The 20,727-nt window shown below is 41.1% G+C and overlaps 2 protein-coding genes across 2 annotated transcripts; both read left to right on the forward strand.

Moving 5' to 3' along the window:
• Positions 1-625: 625 nt before the first annotated feature.
• LOC120112105 (arogenate dehydratase 1-like) lies at positions 626-2,571 on the forward strand. The gene has a single exon (XM_039130687.1). The coding sequence runs from the start codon at positions 810-812 to the stop codon at positions 2,151-2,153; it is 1,344 nt and encodes a 447-aa protein (XP_038986615.1). The 5' UTR covers positions 626-809; the 3' UTR covers positions 2,154-2,571.
• A 9,884-nt stretch (positions 2,572-12,455) lies between these two features.
• On the forward strand, positions 12,456-13,426 carry LOC120112106 (putative phytosulfokines 6). The gene is made up of 3 exons (XM_039130688.1): positions 12,456-12,683; positions 12,799-12,875; positions 13,074-13,426. The coding sequence occupies exons 1-3, from the start codon at positions 12,575-12,577 to the stop codon at positions 13,164-13,166; spliced, it is 279 nt and encodes a 92-aa protein (XP_038986616.1). The 5' UTR covers positions 12,456-12,574; the 3' UTR covers positions 13,167-13,426.
• Positions 13,427-20,727: the final 7,301 nt, after the last annotated feature.

Genomic DNA, 20,727 nt, shown 5'->3' on the forward strand with positions numbered 1-20,727 from the left:
GTACTAAGAAAATTAATAATTGGATATGTTCCTTTTTCGAATTGGAAAATGTACCAATGACGAAAGCTAAATAGAAACCGAACGGTTTTTAATTTTAAAAATTATTATCGAAATCATCTCGATTTAATTTCTTTCTCAAACAAATTGAGATATAGATATGATTATACTAATATCTATTTATATCTATCTATTTTTGGCCATGCTGGCTTTTTTTATTTTATTTTTTTTACTCAATGACTAAGATGAGTACTTCAATTTTTTCCTTCCAGAATTTTTTTAAAAAAAAAAACAAAAATAGGAGTAACTAGTTGCTCCATCCATCATAGGCGGATCCTGCATGCTGTGGCTCAGGTGGGGTCGTCCTAATCTCCGGGACGCGTCCTACCGTATCACCCATTTTTATAGATACGCTGGATTTATAAAACGTTGGTCATTAAGAGCACGAGAACGGATTAGGATTGTTAATTAAGATGCGATAGTTTTAGAATATGGATGGAACGAAGCAGACAGAGAGAGGAGAGCAAGAGCAGGTACGGTAGGTGCGGCATTGACCAGACCAAACCAAAACGTTGCGAAACACTTTCCATCCCCTTTCCTTTCCTTTCCCCGGTACGCATGCCTATATAATCACCACCAGCCTTGTTCCCCTCCAGCTTCGGAAAGGCCTCCCTCTCCTCAGCTCAAACCACCCACCATCCTCTCATCTCCTTTTCCTCCCTCTCTTTCTCTCTCTCTCTCTCTCTCTCTTTTTCTCCCCCCGCTATTCAATTCCAGTAATAGCGCGTCCGATCACATTTAACCCGACAGCGATGGCGGCGATCCAGCCTCTCCCTCTACCCACTACCAGCAGCCTCGGAACCTTAACCCACCAATCCCTTTCGGTACCGCCGATTCCCAGAAGACTACCCCAACCCGCCCTCCGCTTCCGACGCCACCTCGTCGAATGCATCACCCACCGCCCGGAGATCTCCGGCGCCGGCTGCTCTTTCTTCCACGGCGCCGTCGGACCCAGCCTCGCCGACTGGAAGAGCACCTGCGCCATCCTTTCCGCCGTTGGTAGGGGGGAGGTGGACAACCACCACCACGAGGCAAACCCGGTCCCCGCGGTCGTCAACGGCCACGAGTCCGCCGCGGCCGCCACTCTGGATGTGGTGCAGCTCCCGCGGCCGCTGACGATCGCGGACCTGGCCCCGACCCCGATGCACGGGTCCCGGCTCCGCGTGGCCTACCAGGGCGTCCCGGGGGCGTACAGCGAGGCGGCCGCGGGCAAGGCGTACCCGGAGTGCGAGGCCATCCCCTGCGACCAGTTCGAGACGGCCTTCCAGGCGCTGCAGCTCTGGATCGCCGACCGCGCGGTCCTTCCCGTGGAGAACTCCCTCGGCGGCAGCATCCACCGAAACTACGACCTCCTCCTCCGGCATCACCTCCACATCGTGGGGGAGGTCCAGCTGCCGGTGCACCACTGCCTGATGGCCCTCCCGGGGGTCCGGCGGGAGTGCCTGACCCGGGTGCTGAGCCACCCGCAGGCCCTGGCCCAGTGCGAGCTCACCCTCAGCGGCATGGGCCTCAACGTGTCCCGCGAGGCCTTCCCCGACACCGCCGGCGCCGCCGAGTGCGTGGCTGCCAACGGGCTCCGGGACGCGGCGGCTATCGCGTCGGCCCGGGCGGCGGAGCTGTACGGGCTGGAGGTGCTGGCGGACGGGATACAGGACGACCCGAGCAACGTGACCCGGTTCGTGATGCTGTCCCGGGAGCCCATCATTCCGCGGACCGACCGGCCCTTCAAGACCAGTATCGTGTTCGCCCAAGACGGGGAAGGCACCTCCGTGCTCTTCAAGGTCCTCTCCGCCTTCGCTTTCCGGAACATCTCCCTCACCAAGATCGAGAGCCGCCCCCACCGGAACCGGCCCATCCGGATCGTGGACGAAGCCGACGGCGGCACGGCCAAGCACTTCGACTACATGTTCTACGTCGACTTCCAGGCGTCGCTGGCGGAGGCGCGGGCGCAGAACGCGCTCGGGGAGGTACAAGAGTTCACCTCCTTCCTCCGCGTCCTCGGCAGCTACCCCATGGACATGACACCCTGGCCGCGGGCCCACAACGACGACGACGGCGCCGATCATGCTTCCAATCTCTCCTCCCAGTCCCGGTGAATCAACCACCTACCGGTCATCCTAACTACAGACCAGCCTGAATCCGTTCGTTCGTGTCCTTCATCAGAACGGCCCGTCCATCGATCCATCCATTCCCAGCGTGGGGCGGCTGGTGATGGACGGCCGTGATCCTTGGCATCTCCCTCCTCTCCCGCAACCCTCCAATCAGGAGAAAGGTTGGCAAGATCGCGAAGCGCCAAGTGTAGTTGACTGCGCCTGTGGCCTGGTCTTATCGGTTGGATGGCTGTAATGTTTTCTTTTGCATTTTTTTATTATTCGTCCAAGTGCATTGAACTCTGCAGGAAGCAATGTCGTGTCTTTTGTGTCCATTTTGTTTATGATCGTTATGATCATAAAATTAAACACCAGTTTTGCTTCATCATGATTTATCGTACCATGAATTCTACTTGTACGACGACATTCTTGTGCACCATGAGCAAGGCCGGTGCCGTTGCTGTGCACCTAAATATTCCTAGCACAAGATCGCGGGGTTTACTTCTTTGGCGGACAATAATATTAAGATGCGTCTGTTCTCAAATAATACTTTAATTAGTCGTATAATCTACAATAAAATAATATCTTATTATTACTACCAATACTTAAATTAATTTTATCTCTTCCTCAGATCAGATCGGGTCGGATCTACTGTTATAATTTTTGACCCAACAGATCATTCAGATTGGGTCGAGTCCATATATAGCCCAAACTCAACCTAAAAAATTTGGGTTCGATTCGGATCTAGGTCGGGTCTAGTTCGGGTCAACCCATCCATGGCTTCAAAACTTGTATTTGCACCCCCGCGGGGTGTAACCTGCGAGCCCAAATAATTTTACAGATTCAGATCGAGCCGGGTCGAGTTGTAGGATTCAAAATCTAAAATTATCAAAATTTCAAATGGGTTAGATTTTAATTCAGTAAACTTAGAACCGGCCCCACGGGTCCTTCAAAATAGGTCAAATCTAAGTGGGTCAGGTCGAGTCATGGGTCAACCCGACTTATTCACAGCTTTAATAGTGAGGTTAAATAGGTAAATTTGTCCATTTTCCAAAAATACGTGTCTTCAAACCCTAATAAGCAATCAAACACCATCTTCTAGTTTGTATCAAAAAAAAAAAAAACATCTCCTAAAATCTTACGAGCATCCTAACATTTCTAATAAAAGTTTATGAAACAAAAATTAGCTTTGAAACCAAAAAATCAGGTTTCATATATGTCTAAAACTAAAACCAAGTTTCACCAAAATCCATTTCAAATGGGGGATTAGGGGACTTATGAGTCTATGCGGGCATGTATTTAGTTCCATCTTAATTATGTATAAAGAAGATTGTGGATGTATATAGAGCCAAGAAACTCAAATAACACCTTCTAAATAGCCATTTTAGTATGGTCATGGATTGTTACAAATGATATTAGAGTGAACTCAGTTCATGATCTATGTTGATCAATGGATATTGCGGCTGGATCCTTTTAGGATTGACCATTGGTTGAATGTAGTATTTGTGATTGGATCTGATTGGATTTGTCCCTTAGTTTGGAAAGAACACTAGGTCTTAAGTAGACAAGTAGGTAAGGACTCATGTAAGCATGTGTTCAGTCACACATTGATTATACATGAGGTAGATATTAAGTACATATACGGTGCTAAAGAATCTAAATAATATCTTCAAACTCGTCTTTTTAGGTGAGGTCCTCGATTATTATAAATAGTACTAGAGCTTATGCGGCTCGTGGTTTATGTCGACATAGTTGCAATGTGGGTCATTTTAGGGCTAATTGTGGGTCAATCATCGTGTTTATGATTAGAACTAATTAGATTTTGATCCTTAATCTGGCGAGAACACTAGAGTTTAAATGAAGGAAGTACAGGCATTGTTTAATCTCTTATCAATTATATAATGGAGAGATCTTGTGTGCCAATATAGGACTAAGAAATTCAAAAAATATCTTCTAACTAGCTTTTTTGGATGAGATTTTGGGATGTTATGAGACTAGCCTTTTTTTTGTCATTTATGAGAAGTGGCACTCAAATATGATTCCATGAATGGATGAGTAGGATGTACTTCGAAGCATGATGATGGATAGGCATTGGAGATCAAATGTAATTTAATTATTTGACCACACAAATATTAAAAAAATTAAATACATAGACATAGTTGAGGCCTTTTGAGGAAGAAGACGGCGGCAAAACAATCCTCTTTTTTTTAATAAAAAAACCATAACATCAAAGCCACTAGTCCCTATATAATAAGAAAATCCAGAGCCATTTGATCCTATAATACACCCAACACAAAACACCAAACAACAACCAATAAAAAACAAAATAAATACCTTTCGTAATTTGGTTTACTAACTTGTACATTGTCTTCCTTAAACCAAATTCTTCAAACTCGATCATACTAATCATCTTCTTAAGCTTCAGAAAAACATATGCTTTTAATTGTTTTGCGAAAATATCTACGATTTGATCTACAAATGAGCAAAATTCAATCACAATTTCCTTTTCCTTTATTAAATCTTGAATGCAATGAAACTTGATATAAATATACTTGTTGAGACCATGAAACACAGGATTTTCTATCAACATGATTGTAGACTTGTTATCACAAAATTTTTTTGTAAGTATGTCTTAATGACGGTGCAACTCTCCAAGTATTCTACGTAACCATATTGCTTAAGTTGCACTATGTGTTGCTTCTTTGGTAACCAAGAAAATATTCCTGACACAAGATGGAAAGCATGACTCAATGTACTTTTCTGCTTTTCAATTTTATCTACACAATCACTATCTTTATATCCAACCAATTCCATACTATTGGCACATGAATAAAAAAATACCGTCACTTTGCATTCCTTTGAGATATTTTAAAATATGCTTTGCTGCTTGCAAGTGGGATTGATGTGGAGTCTTCATAAATCTGCTTATAATTCTAACACCATATATGTTATCAGGCTTAGTAAAAGTCAAATACCTTAAAATTCCTACTAATCTTTTAAAATTTTTAGGATCTACCAATTCACTTGCATCGTCTTTTACCACCTTCAATCTTTCTTCAATTAGAGTTAAAACCAGCTTGCATGATTCCATCTTGAATCTCTTCAAAATGTCACTAGTATATTTCTATTTGCAAAATAAATATACCATCATCTGTTTGAACTATCTCGATGCCAAGAAAATACAACGTCAAACTTATATTTGTCATGTCAAATGGAGCAATTATAGCCTTCCTAAATTATGCCATCAATTTCAGATTATTGCTAGTATAAATCAAGTCATCCACTTATAAACACATAATAACAACATCACCTTGTGAATTAGATCAAAATATTATGCCCATAAGGACATCCACTAAATCCATGTTCAATAAAATATGAGTCGATGTACGTATATGTACCGTGCTCTAGATGCTTGCTTCAATCCATACGAAGCTTCTTCAACCGCTAAACTTTATTTTCTTCCCATTTCTTCATATAACCCGAGGGCTGTTCAACATAAACTTCCTCTTCTATCATGCCATTCAAGAAAGTAGATTGCATATCCATTCAAAATATTTTTCAACAATTATGAACAGCAAGGAAATTAATCATACGTAATGTATCAAGTCTAGCAATAGGAGCAAACACTTCAAAGTAATCAATACCTAATTTTTGCTTGTACCCGTTAGCTACCAACTGAGCCTTGAAATAGTCTCTCTCTCCATTCGGCTTGAAATTTGTCTTTCATACCTATTTAACATCAATTGGTTTCTTACCACTTGAAAGAGTAGCAAGATCACATGTGTTTCTTTTTAGTTGAATGAATTTCTTTATCCATCGCTTGAATCCAATAATCATCACAAATTGCTTTGTCATATGTCAATAGATCACAATCTACAATTGAAGCAAAATTATCCAATTCATCATCAAATGGATCATGAATATTACCAACAACAAAATCATGCAAATGAGAAGGTAGACAACGCTAGCATTGTGCACGACTAGACAATTCTGCAGGAATAGACACTATATGCAATAGAACCGAAGCACTTGTACCCTGCACACCTTGTTCTTCGATATACCTTTCATAATTTGTATTAGCTACCACAAACGATTGAGATGACTACTTCTTTTTAATGGACCAATTCCAAGTAGCTTTCTCATAAAAAATGACATCACGGCTAATGATCATTTTCTCATTCTTTGGATTATATGACTTATAACCCTTTGTCTCATGACTGCAGCTAATAAAAATATATTTTTTTGCTTTATCATCAAATTTCTTCTTCAACGCATTTGGCACATGTGCATAGGTGATGCAACCAAATACCCTTAAGTGTTTAATATCAAGTTTCCTTCACATCTATATTTTTTATGGAGTTTTTCCCTGTATGTCTCTAGTGGGCACCTATTCAAAATATAAACAACACAAGCAATAGCTTCAACCCAAAAACCTTTTTGCAAATTTTTATAATGTAACATGCATCCAACCATATATCCGCCACTCAATTTTTTCGAGGAGTATAACCGGCAATTAACTGATGCTCAATACCATATTTCTTCAAAAAATCATGACAAATAGTATACTTAGTGCCTTTATCAATTCTCAAAATTTTAATAAAATGCCCACTTTGCTTTTCAACATAAGCCAAAAAAATTTTAAATGCATCACATGCTTCAGATTTTTTGCTTCAAAAAACAAATCTATATCTTTCTACTGAAATCATCAATAAATGAAATAAAATATCTGCTACCACAAATCAAACAAAACCTACACAGAGCATAAATCTGAATAAATGAGTTCAAGCAGCCTCTTGGCTCTCAAAGTTTTTTCTTTAGGAAAGACATCCCTATGCTTCTTCCTTAAAATACAAGTCTCACAAAGATTATTCGGACAATCAATATACAGTAGCCCTAAAACTAACTTCTTACTAGTAAGAAATTTTAGATTACGAAAATTTGAGTGTCCAAAACATAGGAGCCACAACCAATTATCAAGTAAGGCATTGTAAACCTCCACAATTAATATTTAATGGGAATAAAAGATTTTGATACATATTTACCTTTGCTATCAATCCTTTTTTATTAATGCTGATGGTACAAATACTCCTGTTGATATCCATGTTATAGCCCTTTTTTGCAAGCTGCCCTACACTCACTCCAGAAAAATTCACTTTTTCTAACACACTTTACAACTTTTAGCGTCGCTTATAAGCGTCGGCCATGACAGATAAATTTTTCATAGTTTTTCTCGGGATTTTCGCCAACGCTTTTGAGCGTCGGCAATCCAACCCTTTAAAGCGTCGGTAAATTTCCGTTTTTGCCGACACTACGCGAAAGTGTTGGTATAACCCTAACTTTCGGGAACGTTTTAAAGCGTCGGCAGAGACGTGCCAGGCTTGTGCTATGACGTTTTTTACCGAAACTTAAAAGTGTTGGAAATTATATTTTTTTAAAAAATAAAAATATAAATTAATATTATAAAACACATATTATAATAATATGAACATGTATTATATTTACATTGATACAAACATCAGATCATTCGAAATATTTATATTGTCATATCTCGTTAAATTTACATAATAAGTTTAGAATTACAATGTACTTTGAAAAATAAGAAACGTAGACATATCAAACTCAATAAAAAATAGTTTAGAAGGTATCAGGGACAGGATTAAGATCCATCATCAAACTCAAAAAGTTTTGATGAGGACTCGCATGAACAATACATCTGAAATATAGTTAAAGGAGTGGCATGAACAATACCATTCTTTCCCATTTCTTGGTGGTCCATCGTTTTTCACTTCTACGTCGAGAGTCGGAGAGCGATCTTGGTCAATCCAATCAATTCCTTTTAACGCGGCGCGGTCGCTTAGTGGGAACTGCAAACACTGAACGAGGACCGAGTCTGCAAGCTCTGCAGGTGGGGGTGGGGGCCCGGTTGAGTGTTGACCCGAGGGGCGTGGTGGGTACGTGGGCGCAACTTTTTCTTTTATTGTTAGCCAAGCCCTGCTAATTCATATGATAGATTGGTACCTCCCCCCTCGTCAGCATCGATGATGTGGGAAGATCGGAGGCCGTTTAATTGTTTCTGCTCTTAGATCACTTCCAACCACTTAATTTGTTGGAGCATTGACGTCAACCATTAATTGTTTTCGTTGCATGAGTTATAGACTTATGAGTGAATGAGCAGTTTTCTAAGCGACCTTAGTTCACATATGTTACTATCTTTTTATATTTATACATATAATTTAGTTTCGGTTGTGGTTATCTCGAACCTAATATCATATATATAGATATCATCTTGTAACCTCCACTGACTTTTCTTCATGGGGATACACGGAGGGCTAGGTCAAAGCAACATCATCCACGGGCTGCGTCAACATTATAGTGTCCTTGTGGCCCAATTCATCTCCCCCTACCTTTCAGAATTCTTGTAAAATTTAAAAAAGCGGTTCTTATGAGGCAATTAAATATGAACTAGTAAGACCGATTTTCTACATCTTTTTTCTCTCAATAATTTTAAGAGGAGTGATGTCATGGAACTTAACCTTGGAACCGGAGGGAAAAAAAAAAAAAAAACAGGGTCCATGCGGCCTACTCGCAAATTAGACTCATGATTCATTTGCTTGCTCTGCGTCCGGGGTACACATCCAGTGGTTGGCACATTTCCACGGATACGTGCTTCATAGTTGAGGACACCATGCGCATTTGTTCAGCTTGACGTGAAATCCGAACACCTCCGGATGTTCGTCGGGGTCATCGACGGCGAGTGAGCCATTTCCAGGAGCCCAAATTTTCGAACTAGCCTAACCATCTTGGTGCGTCACTTTGTTACACCACGATTGCACCTGGGCTATCCTCTGGGTCAAGTTAGAGACTGATTGGGCCAGGTATATCAGAATTAAAAAATCATGTTGATCTCCTCGGCCCACATGACATCCAGCCCATGTCTCCGTTATAGTGAACCATTATCCTTGGATTTTCTTAAGAAGCAGTTGCAAGCTAGAGCTGTTCTAGTGCCTTGCGCCCAACTTTTTCATTCTATAACAATAATAAAAAGACATATTCTTTTGCTCGATTGCTTCTCCAAGCCACTTAAAAGTAGAGACGGCCGCAAAATATCAGAAGATTGGTTTATTCTTTTAACTATGCAACAAGAAGAAGCCTAACTCTCTTTGCTTGACTCAAAGATCTTCTTCGTCAATCGTCAAATATTGGCCTTCTCGAATTTGTCCTTATAAGAGGCCTGAATCATCTCCTTCTTGAGGCAATCAAACTCAAAACCGGTCCAGGATAAACTGGAGCAGGTGCTTTGTCGCATGGTCGATCTTATTTTCTAGCTGGCTCGAATCCAACCAGGAATCAGGCTCGCCATTTAATTGGTCTCCAGTTCCCACGCACAGCTTGGGGGTGAGGACTGGGGAGAGGGGCTGTTGTTGGGTGGGGTAGGTTATATTAGTAGCACAAAAGCGCAGCAACATAAAGCTATCCCAAGCAGTGTGGCTTCTTTTGGGTGGGGTGGGGAAAAAGGGAGGGAAGAAGTGATACTTGAAGCATCTGGGGCGACCGCACGCACCACAAGGCCTCTAAAGCTAGAGCGTGCCGAGTTGGGGAGTCCGACACGGCTCTCTCTCTTTCTTCCTTCCCCGAGCCCCTCACGGTCGCATCAAATCCCCCTTAGATTTAGACACGAGTGGCCGCCACTATGCAATCACCCAGCTTTTTCCTCGTTTTGAGCACCCCACTCTCAAAGCGCTTGATGCCGGATTCCATTCTCGATGCTAACCTAAACTATCTAGGGAATAGATCGACGTCCCCGTGCCCATGCTCCTCAATTGGTGCTACCCATATTCCACTCGCTTTGCCAATCTTGAACATAGCGGGAATTTGTTTTTTTCTAAAAGCAAAAATATTCTAACATGAGATTTAATGAGGACGCAAGTTTCATGGCACATTCCATTCAACGCTGTAGCCCTCCTCACCTAAATAAGTATAGTGGTACCAGGCTTTGAAAGTATACATAAGAGCCTATACTAATTCAAACACCTAGAAGATGACGGTGTTAACGCCATGCATATTCTGTCGCATCTATTTTAATTTATATGATATGGAGGAAAACGGATGGCGAGTATACTTGATAGAGCTCATCTCGGTTGCTGGGCGCAACCATAACATTTATATCATCAATACCATTGCCGCTTCCTGACGCGTATCCCAACGTTGCTCCCTCGCAAATACAGTATATAGAAGACCCACTCTCTTTCATCAAACGCAACACAACAATCACGAGGATAATTAAACATGTCCTTCTCAAAGCCAGGATAAGCATTTGCCCTTAATTAACACGTACCTTGCTGATTCGGTTCTCTCTCTGTATATAATATGATAAGCCTCCATGTCTTATTATTAAATAGCCGGAATCCCTCGCATGCTTAACGCACTAAACACGGTTCGCTCTCGTTCGGTGGAGCCTAACAGAGCCTTCCCTCTCGATTTGAGAAGATAATCTTCGTCACAACCCTCATCCGATCCAATTGGAATATTAAGGAGATATTGTTTGATTGGCTGCACAACGGGGGGTCCAGTCCTCTTCCAAAATGACTGTAGCCATCACAACTGATCATGCATCGGCGTGGAGAGGTGGAAGGAACAATATAAAGCAGTCACTGGGTACATTTGTTGGTCTAAAGCCATCATCCAACTTGCATCCCCGTCATGCGTCAAACCCGTGGCTGCTGATCCGCTCGATGTGATGGGACCCACTACCCCAATAACAAAGCTGTTTGGACTGTGAACTCCCTAGCTCCCACGGGTCTTTAAGCTTCCACTTTTCCATGCAGAGTTTCTGCCCCTGGAATACGGCGTCCATTCTTCCAAGAGGGGCACCCATGGAATACAAGGCATGAGCTTCCTGCTCTACATATATACCACCTAATTATAAACGCTTTGATTCTTAGATGAAGGTCGTAACTCGCAGAAGACGTACGTAAACTGCATGTGACTGGTGGGTTGAGTAACTGGAGCAATCATGTACCCAAAAAAATCTGTAGTAGTCGGTCTGCTGCTTTGACTGCTATCAGAATCCATATCTTGCCTTCGTCTTTCTCTGAGCTGAAATTTTATGCCTGCGAAGCCATCAAGTCATTATACCCCGGGCAGTATATTTTTGTTTGGCTTTAAGACCAGCGAGCAAGTTGATAAAATATTCTTGACGTCATACTAATTAGCAGGCGAACCCATGAAATTTCTGCCGGAAGGTGGGTCACCACCCAACCAAGCAAGTTAATTAATACGTGTCGCATGCTTAGGACGCTCGTATACTTATCTTAAAAGACTGTGTGTGAGTGTTTCTCTTTCCAAATAAGCTGTGAACATGATTGTAGTACAGAAATTTGTGCTTGACCCGGGAAAAATGAGATCACTCTTACTCACACGTTATATATTCAAACTCAAATATGATAATCCGGGGGTGCTAGATGTAGCACGGGATGAAAACTACCCGCAATATGTTTGAGAGTTTTGATACACTCATTCCTTCCTCTTTAAAAGACCCCGGTCTCAAATACCATGGTAGATTAAGTGAGAAAGAGATATGGGCGTGCGTATACAGTCTTAGCTTTATTATAGATAATTACTAGCATTTGGAGCCTGATGTAGTTTTGTCATGGTGGTCCTTAACTCGCCTTTTCGTCACATAATTGGCCTACTATATTCTTATCGAGCGTGCAAACATATGACAGCTGTTAAAGGCAAGCTGACATCACAGTGCAGCAGTTGACTTACCGGCGAGTAGTCGCCCGCAACGACGTAAAAGATGCTGGTGATGATGACCCAAAACCAATCCTTGCACCATCGACACCTCCCATGCTATTAAAATTTAGAGCAATGCTTCAGGCACCCAAGCACGACAACACCCCGTGATCATCCCTAGCCGCATATTACCCCATTCATCCATAGGCGCCACCATTTTCTTTAGTAAGTTCCTTCACGGGGCTCGCAATCGGTGCTTGCATCATTGACTGGTTCTTTTTCTCCTTACTAAAAGCAACACGGTTCCCGATTTCCCCCATCCCTTACCCTCTCTCTCTCTCTCTTTCTCTCTCTCTCTCTCTGCGGATGCTATGTCTGAGAGCCCCATGCCATGGGTGTGAGGAGAGAGATGACATGGGCACGTTGTGGGGTACGGCCGTAAGGTGCGTGTCCCTGTGTGTTTAGAAGGTAAGTGCGGGGTTGTCCCCACGCACAGGATGAGGTATTGGCAGCTGCACTGCCGGTTTTGGTCCTTGGGGTTCCCGTCTCATCTCGTCTTATGCGGACTCCTCCTCCTCTCCCCCCTCTCGAGTGCGCTGTGCTCATGAATTTATGTATAAATATCACCCTAATGACCCACCCATCCTCCCATCTCCCCAGGCCACAGTTTGCTAGCTCGGCAGGAAGGAATCATGAAGCATACCTCTCGCTTCCATGGGCTTCTTCCCCTCCTCCTCCTCGTCATCATCCTCTCCGTCTACACAACAAGAGCTTCTCGTCTCCTCCAACAGCCAGAACCTGGTAATAAACTCTTTAAACTCCTCCTCACACTCCTTATTCTACATTTGCTTGCAGGATGAGATAGAAGTCTTTCCTGATGTTTCTTCTGGCCTCTGACCTGCTCTCTTGCTCGTAGGACGACAAGATGTGAGGGTTGATGATCTTCCACTACCGGGTGATGCAGCAGAGATGGAGGAAAAATATTCCCGGCAGGTGAGTGTACATATAAATCTTCTTTGTTTTGTTCTCATCATTCTTTATGCCCACTGCATAATTATTACTGTAGTATAGTATAGTCATAAAAATGACAAGGATTTATCTCTCTCTTTAAGTTGCAAGACCATGATGCGGGATTTTTTTCCCTCTTTGATTTTACTTATTTCTTTCCCGTTTCATCTGATGGGACTGCAGGAGTGTCAGGAAGAAGATGAGGAATGTTTGAAGGGGAGGATGATCTCTGAGGCCCATTTGGACTACATCTACACGCAGCACCATAAGCCATAGAAGAAGGGGAAACAAGCAGGGAAGCGAGCACGCATCTCAACTTGAACAAACCACTGATGATCGGTTCTTACAAGGCTGTTGTCATGAGTATCTAGTATATATGAAATATTTCTCACCAAACCCTATGATATGATAACCTGGAACGGGCTTATAATAGTATGGAGTATGTTTTGCGGCCATGTTGCCAAGTATTGTAAGTGGGAATGATATGAACCGAAACTACCTTAGCATGCAACTACTATATATTTTCTCCTTCTCCACTTGTTGCCGAGAGATGACCTATTCAGAGCTCTAGTTTTGTTTTTTCACTTCTCGATCTCGGCTCCGGAGCGCGCCAGAGACGAGTGGTACAGGTGATCACTCGATCATATGGGGGGTACGGTAATACATCAACACAGCATATTCTGTATTTACCTTCGGCCTTGCCTCATTTGACCGAGTCTTTATCAAAATAATAATAATAATAATAAGTTGAGAGAGAGAACAAGGATAGATTACCCATTTGGAAATCACTTGACAAGGATAACCCAGGTAGACTTTGTTATGACACTCATCTTTAGCATCTAATTTATGGGTCCATTCAGGATCTTCGAGGAAGTCTTGTCCCTTTTTGATTTTGTTAAACAAGTCTTGTCCCTTTTTGATTTTGTTAAACATCATTGCCCCATGGTTGATCGAGTCTCTTTCTTCGAACTTTTAGAAAGAGGCCAAAAAGAGTGTATGATTAGAACAATAAGGTGGCATTGCTGACCCAAATAGGATCACCAAGGCGATCTTACATTACTGATGATTCTTATTATGGAATAATCAAATTTTTGATGATTTGTGACCATCACATTTGGTATGCTATATTTTAGTAATTAAAGATTCCTAGGCTGCGATGAGTAACCTATTTGGTATTCTATGAAAATCGAATATTACTAACCATATACTGCCAAAACTGTCCTTAATATATTCTATAAAAATATTTTTATTAATCATATAAAATATATTATAATAAAATATTAATATATTCTATAAAATATATCTATTAGTCCTATAAACTATTAATTCTATAAAGGTATATTAATTATTATTATATAATTAATATTTTTTTATTTATACTTATAATATATTATTCTTTTAATATTAATATTTATTTTGATTAAGAAAATAAAGAAAATGGAACTAATATATTGAATCATTTCATTATATAAATATAAAATATAATAATATACTTTTAGTATAATTTAAAAATGTCATTGAATAATAATACGATAATAATATGCTTAATAATATATTACAATAATATATATATCATAAATACAATATATAATATTAATATAATATATAATGTAATATTAATATAATATATTAATGGTATACTAATATTTTTTGGTAGACTAAGGGATATTTTTATCTCTAAATTTTAGTTCAAAATCCCTGCCTTGGGGTAATCTTGGATGCTCGACCTTAAAAATGGATATCCCGTCACTAGGTTGAACAGTGATTCGAGAAATATAACTGATTTTAGATCACTGCACCATAGGATCATCATAATGCAACCAAAAATGATGATCTCATCATCTCCATCCATATCACCTTTGATCTTGGGATGATCACGAGATATACCAAACATCCAGTACTTTGAGATGGCAAACCCTAAAGTAAAGTATCATCTAGCGGAGTGGATCCAGACGATAAAGCCTATGCCGTGCAGCCCGTCGCTCCCTCCAACAACTCGTCCTCCTCCACTACCCCGGACAAAGTGACCTGCCATCAAACCAAGAAACCTTTCTCCGAGAAAAGTGGTCGTCCCATTATCTTTATCTTTATCTTTTCATCAATGGGGTGCAGCTTGCGGTGGGAGCGGAAGACTGGCTCTGCAGGTAGGCCTGATACTAATTAAGGACACATTAGGGTAGGAGGAGGACGGGTTGGCCAATTTTGTGGAAGGCTCGCTGAAAGGTCCCGCATCCAGATCAAGCCATAGGACATCACCGCGAGCCGGACCTATTTCACGGGTCTCCGTTAGGTCAGCAGCTCACGACCTTTTTTCTCACTCAAAAGTCCAAACAAATGCCGAACTCGAAAGATTGACCAACTATGATCACTTAGACTGAGAAAGACGACCCACCAAGAAAAAGAAGGAAAGATTAACCATGATTTACCGGACAGAGGAACTTTGTGCATATAATTATTGTAACTCTTCATGCTATGCAATTATTGTGGCCCCAGCATGCTGCAATTGCTCGACTTCTGTTAAAGCTTCAGAGACTTGATGCCATGCAGCAGTTCGGACGCATGTGCCTCCAACATGATACTTTTTTATTGCCATGATCAGAACATGGGAAGAAAGATTTTTTCTTCTTCTTTTTTTTTCATGCAGTATCATTCCTCTTTGATGAGTTACAACGGGAAATGTGGACGAGTAGGAGTTGTTTTGGCTGGAACCGAGGGTCACCTCAGATCTTCATTCCACACTGATCATGCACCCGGAAGGCTGAGCTGAGTACCAGCGTTGGCCAGCAAAATGGATTCACCATCCTCTTCTCCGTACGGCATCGGAAGGGCAGCTACCATCTGTGCCGTGGCCCACCTCGGTTGAAAATTGATTATCTAAAACTTGCTATATCTTTATTTTATAAAAATATTATAAAAAAAAAATTTATTAAAATAAAATCAAAAGATTGGAAAGAAATTATCCGAATCGAGACGTGTGATATATACTGTCCTAAAAATGTGCGCAAGTCTGCGGTAAGGTACAACTACCCGGCTTGGCCTCATACTCTCCTAATGAGCACGATTGCTGTGGAGGCTAGGCTTGACCTGGCCGACTCCTTCAAATACCCAAAAAATAAAAAAAAGGGATAGAAAGTAGAAAGTTGAAGGCTGCAAAACTTTCTGTCTCTAGAAGAAATTCTCGAGAGAACAGAGTACCAGTGAGAAAGAGAAAGATCATATTGTTTCTGAATTAATCTCGAAGGAGTCTATTTATAGACTCTACCTTTGGAAACATCATATCTTTTTGGAAATCAACATTTTCTTTCTAAAAGTCACAAATCTTCTAAAAGAGGCGTCTCACAAAAAGATATTTTAAAGAATTTAAAAAAACTGAAGTTTGGGGGATAAAAAAATTTAATTTTTTTAATTAAAACTCCAACAATTCTCCATAAAAGATTTAAACTTTTGAAAAACAAAAAGCAGAAAAACTAGACAACTTATATTATGCAAATGGATGAGGTGTCCCGTGGACTTGAACCTCATTTAGTGTTGATAGTATTTATCTGCAGGAATCATAGTTGATTAGATCTTGAACTAGATCCTTGGACTCAGAATTTTACTTGTCACATACATAGTACGGATCAATTGGGTCTTTATGCGGTTAGCGTCATTTAAAGATCTCACGTTTAATACCTTAATTTTTCATGAGAATTTTATTAGGGTTAGCCCAAACCTACCTATATGACACTTCTCACATAGGTAAGTCCTCCAAGAATATTTGTGAACTAATACCCTATATTTCCTATCTTGGGCTTATTAAGAGTATAACTCAACATTTTCAATCTTTTGTTTGTCACTGATAAGAGCACTCATCATAGGGATGGGAGGAGATATACTCTAAAAAATGTGCTCTAATACAATCACTCAATAAGTTTTATTTCTACCGCATTGAACCTCTTTCATGGGATCTCTAATCACAGAGATTGGATATTTTGCTGTCAGTGACCAAATAATGGGCTTAAGCTCCATCCTACTCGATGATTCTAGGTCTCCACTCTTAGACAAACTCTTGATTCATCTACCAAATTTTTCTCATACTCGACAAATTTCAAAAAAAAAAGCATTACTATATTTGAGTTGTCTTACAAATTTATGACGAATCTTGATATACTGGTTCATATTTTTGTTAGTACTCTTTTGATTCATCATATTTTGAGTTAGATTTTAGGTTTTGAAATAAATACAATAAAGAGCAATAATATCAATAAAGTTAGACAACCACACAAATAAATATAACAAGTAATCTAACTTTGTTATTTTTGTATGTTTTTCCAAGCAACATAATATTTTTGGAGAACAACTAATAATATTGCACAGTTTTTAAAATCTGTGCAAAAAACTTTTGCACTTTTAAAAGCTGCGCAGAAATTAAAAATTACAGAAAATAGATTGTACAAAATTTCAAGCTATAAAAAATATGTACGGCTTTTAAAGCTATAGCAATTTTCTATAGATTTTTAATGTGCCGAAAATTTCTGCACGGAATTTAAAGATGCAGAAAAATTCTGTAAATATCTTAAATCTACATAAAATTTCTGTATGCTTTTTAAAGTTGCAAAAAATATATTTGCACTATATTCAGAGCAATATGACTTTCTAAAAGGACTAATTTTTGTAAAGAAAAAAACTTTCATAGCTTTCTAATTCTATATAATTAAAACCAAATTTAGTCCTATGCAATTGAACTAAATTGATAAATGATCAAATGGAAACTTTTAGTGTAATCAAGATCACATTTTTAGACAGTTGGAAATATATATTGCCTAAAAATTATTGTCTTTATTTTATAAAAGTATTATAAAGGAATAATCTGAATTCAGTAACCTAGACCCGATCTGAAAAATGGAACGGATCCATTTTTAGGATTTGATCCGCCCTACGGATCTTCTAAAATGGGTCAGGTCGGGTCTAAGTGGATCAAGATGGGGCAGGTCACTGGTCAACCCGACCCATTTGTAGCCTTACTATATTTATAGATGTGAAAGGGTGAGTATGATTAGATACCAAAGTATTTTTTCGTTGAATGCATCCCTTCATATAATGCATCTTTTTATCTATGAAAGTCTTCTGAAGAGTCTATTTGTGAAGTATCCTTTGGGATGTCTTGTGAGAAAAGAAAGCGTACGTCTCTATACTTCTTTTTAAGTACCACGTGAGAAATAATTAGAGATGTGTCTCTAGAATTTTCTTAGAATTTTAAGAGGAGAGAGAGATAATTAAAGGTAGAAAATTAAATCTTAGCTATTTGGAAAACTAAGTTATGTGGGAGTCTAAGATAAATTTTTATATTTAACTAAATTTATATTTTGATAAATATTCAATATAAAATTCTAAAATTTCAAAATTTTAAATTAAATATTTTATTAATAAACCAACATGCATCTCCATACATCCACTCATCCTTTTCGCGTGTAAAAATCTACAAATGGTCAATGGTTCTCCTCGTACCGCACGCATGACCTCGCTTTCATCAGCAGGAACTATTGGTTCACATGCTCCTCCATTTGAGACCATCTCTTTCAGAGTAGCAGCAGACACTGGCCCACATGACAGTCCTGCACTTCCATCTAGCCAGCAGCTTAAATTTGCATAATTTTCAAAAACATCTAACATTATCACTTATCTCAGACCTCTTTGAGGCATGCCAATTTACATGACAGTGAAGTTGCTGTGGAAGTATGAATCTTAGGCCCCGTTTGGAGGAGCTTTTGGAGGGTCAAAAAGTTCTTTCTGGCCCTCCAAAAGTACTTTTAGATAAAAAATGATGTTTGTTAAAATTTCCGAAAAGCTGTTTCAGTTTTTACGGGAAGCTGAAAACAGCTTTTGGGGAGAAGCTACAATTTGGAGATTTTCGAAAATGCTGTTTTCAGCTTTATCGGGAAGCTATTTTTTGGACCAAAATACCCCCATTTAAATCTCATTTTTTTTCCCAAAACCCTCATTCCACCTCTTCCTCTCTCACCCATCCTCTCCCTCTCCCTCTCCCTCTCCCTCTCTATCTTCTTCTTCTTCTCAACGTCGCCGCCTCTGTTCCTTCTTCCTTTTCTTTCTTTTTTTTGTTTTGGGAGCTCGCGGCTGCCCACAGTGGCAGCCGCCATGCCGGCCACCACCCATGGCCGGCGACCCTTCTATATTTCAATGAAATAAAATAATAAATAAATAAATAACTAAATAAAATAAATAAAAAGAAAAATAATGAGTGAGTAGCAAATAATCCGATCTAAATAAATAAATAAAAATATTAGTAATTATTTAACTAATTTTATTACCTAGCTAGAAAATTTGTTAGAGAGATAAATGGTCATTAGAAAAATGAAAAATTAATTTACACTAATAATTATAATATTTTATATATTTATTATTGTATCATACTATAAATATAATTGTTGCTGGAAATTGGACCCGGGGGCAGTTTTCGGTCGAGGAGAGGGAGCGGCGGTGAGCGGGGCAGCGGTCCGTCGGCGAGCGGCGTCCTCCGTCTGGGGCGGTCGGAGAGAAGGGGCGGCAGGTCCTCGTGGCGAAGCGGCGGTCCGTCAGTTGGCGGTGCCCTCCGTCCGGGTGCCTGCACACGAACCGGTGGCCGGGTTTTCCGGCGCCGGCCCTCCGACGCTCAAGTCAGGGAGGGGGCAAATAGTGTCGAAAAGGAAATAAATAATGTCTGTAGAGTATATCAATCTTCCAACCCCCTCCTGAGAGGCCAAGGCTCCCTTTTATAGGCGGGGGTTGGTTTACCTGCGATGTAACAGGGCGAGGCCGTAGTACGGCTCGGCATGTTGTTCAGGTCGGCGCATGGTCAGGCGAATCATTGCCCTGATGTCGGCGGTGGGGGCGTCGTATAACCCGAACTAGCACGCTGTCAGACGAATTATTGCATTGGTGTCGGAGGTATGGCCGAGATCGGAGACTTATCATAGTTGACTAGACTCTGCTGGGCTGATTTGCCGTGGAGAGCTGAGAGTCCGTAGATGACAGGAGCCATGCGCATTTATGGTGGAGTAAGCTGGAGATCCGCATTTATTGTGGAGTAAGCCGGAGATCCGCATTTATTGTGGAGTAAGCTGGAGACCCGCATTTATTGTGGAGTAAGCCGGAGATCCGCATTTATTGTGGAGTAAGCCGGAGATCCGCATTTATTGTGGAGTAAGCCGGAGAGTTACAGCGACCATGCGTAATAGATGCCAGAGGGGCGTCAGGGTATGGTCCTCGGCCAGACCTCTGAGGCGCGCGGCCGTAGTAGGTGGCTGACAAGAGTAGACCTCGAACATCGGGGTTTTTCTTAGGCCGGAGGTCTCGAGGTCGGGCGTTCCGAAGTCGGACGCCGACTTCGGCCGTCCGGGGTCGGAATTTGTACGGCTTCTTAGGAGCATTTATGTCATTTGGGAAAAAATCTTATTCCCCCCAACACTACCCCCCGACTTCCGAGTTCGAGCGACTTGTGGGCTCGGACGTGGGAAGTAAAGTCTGTCACTGAGGTTGGGGGGCGAGTCTCATCCGCCCCCTTGTGCTTCTCGGAGCTTTCATGGTGAAACCTGCGCCCTTTGGCGTCTCGAGGCTGCTTTATTCAGTGAGCTTATGATGAAGCTCGTATCATTACGCTTCTTGAAGCGGAGGTGGCGTCTCTTGAATCGCCAGGATCGCCTTACGGTTGATTAATGATGGGGGTCCTCGAGCTCGTCGAGGCGGTGCCTCAATCCCGTAATCGAGGCTTCTCGCTCATTAATGAGCGTGCCGTTACGGGGTTTAAAACGGACACGCGGCGTGACCCAAGGTCGGACGCTTCCGATTTCGTGTTACTGGA

This window comes from Phoenix dactylifera, chromosome 10 (genome assembly GCF_009389715.1).
Source record: "Phoenix dactylifera cultivar Barhee BC4 chromosome 10, palm_55x_up_171113_PBpolish2nd_filt_p, whole genome shotgun sequence".
Taxonomy (NCBI): domain Eukaryota; kingdom Viridiplantae; phylum Streptophyta; class Magnoliopsida; order Arecales; family Arecaceae; genus Phoenix; species Phoenix dactylifera.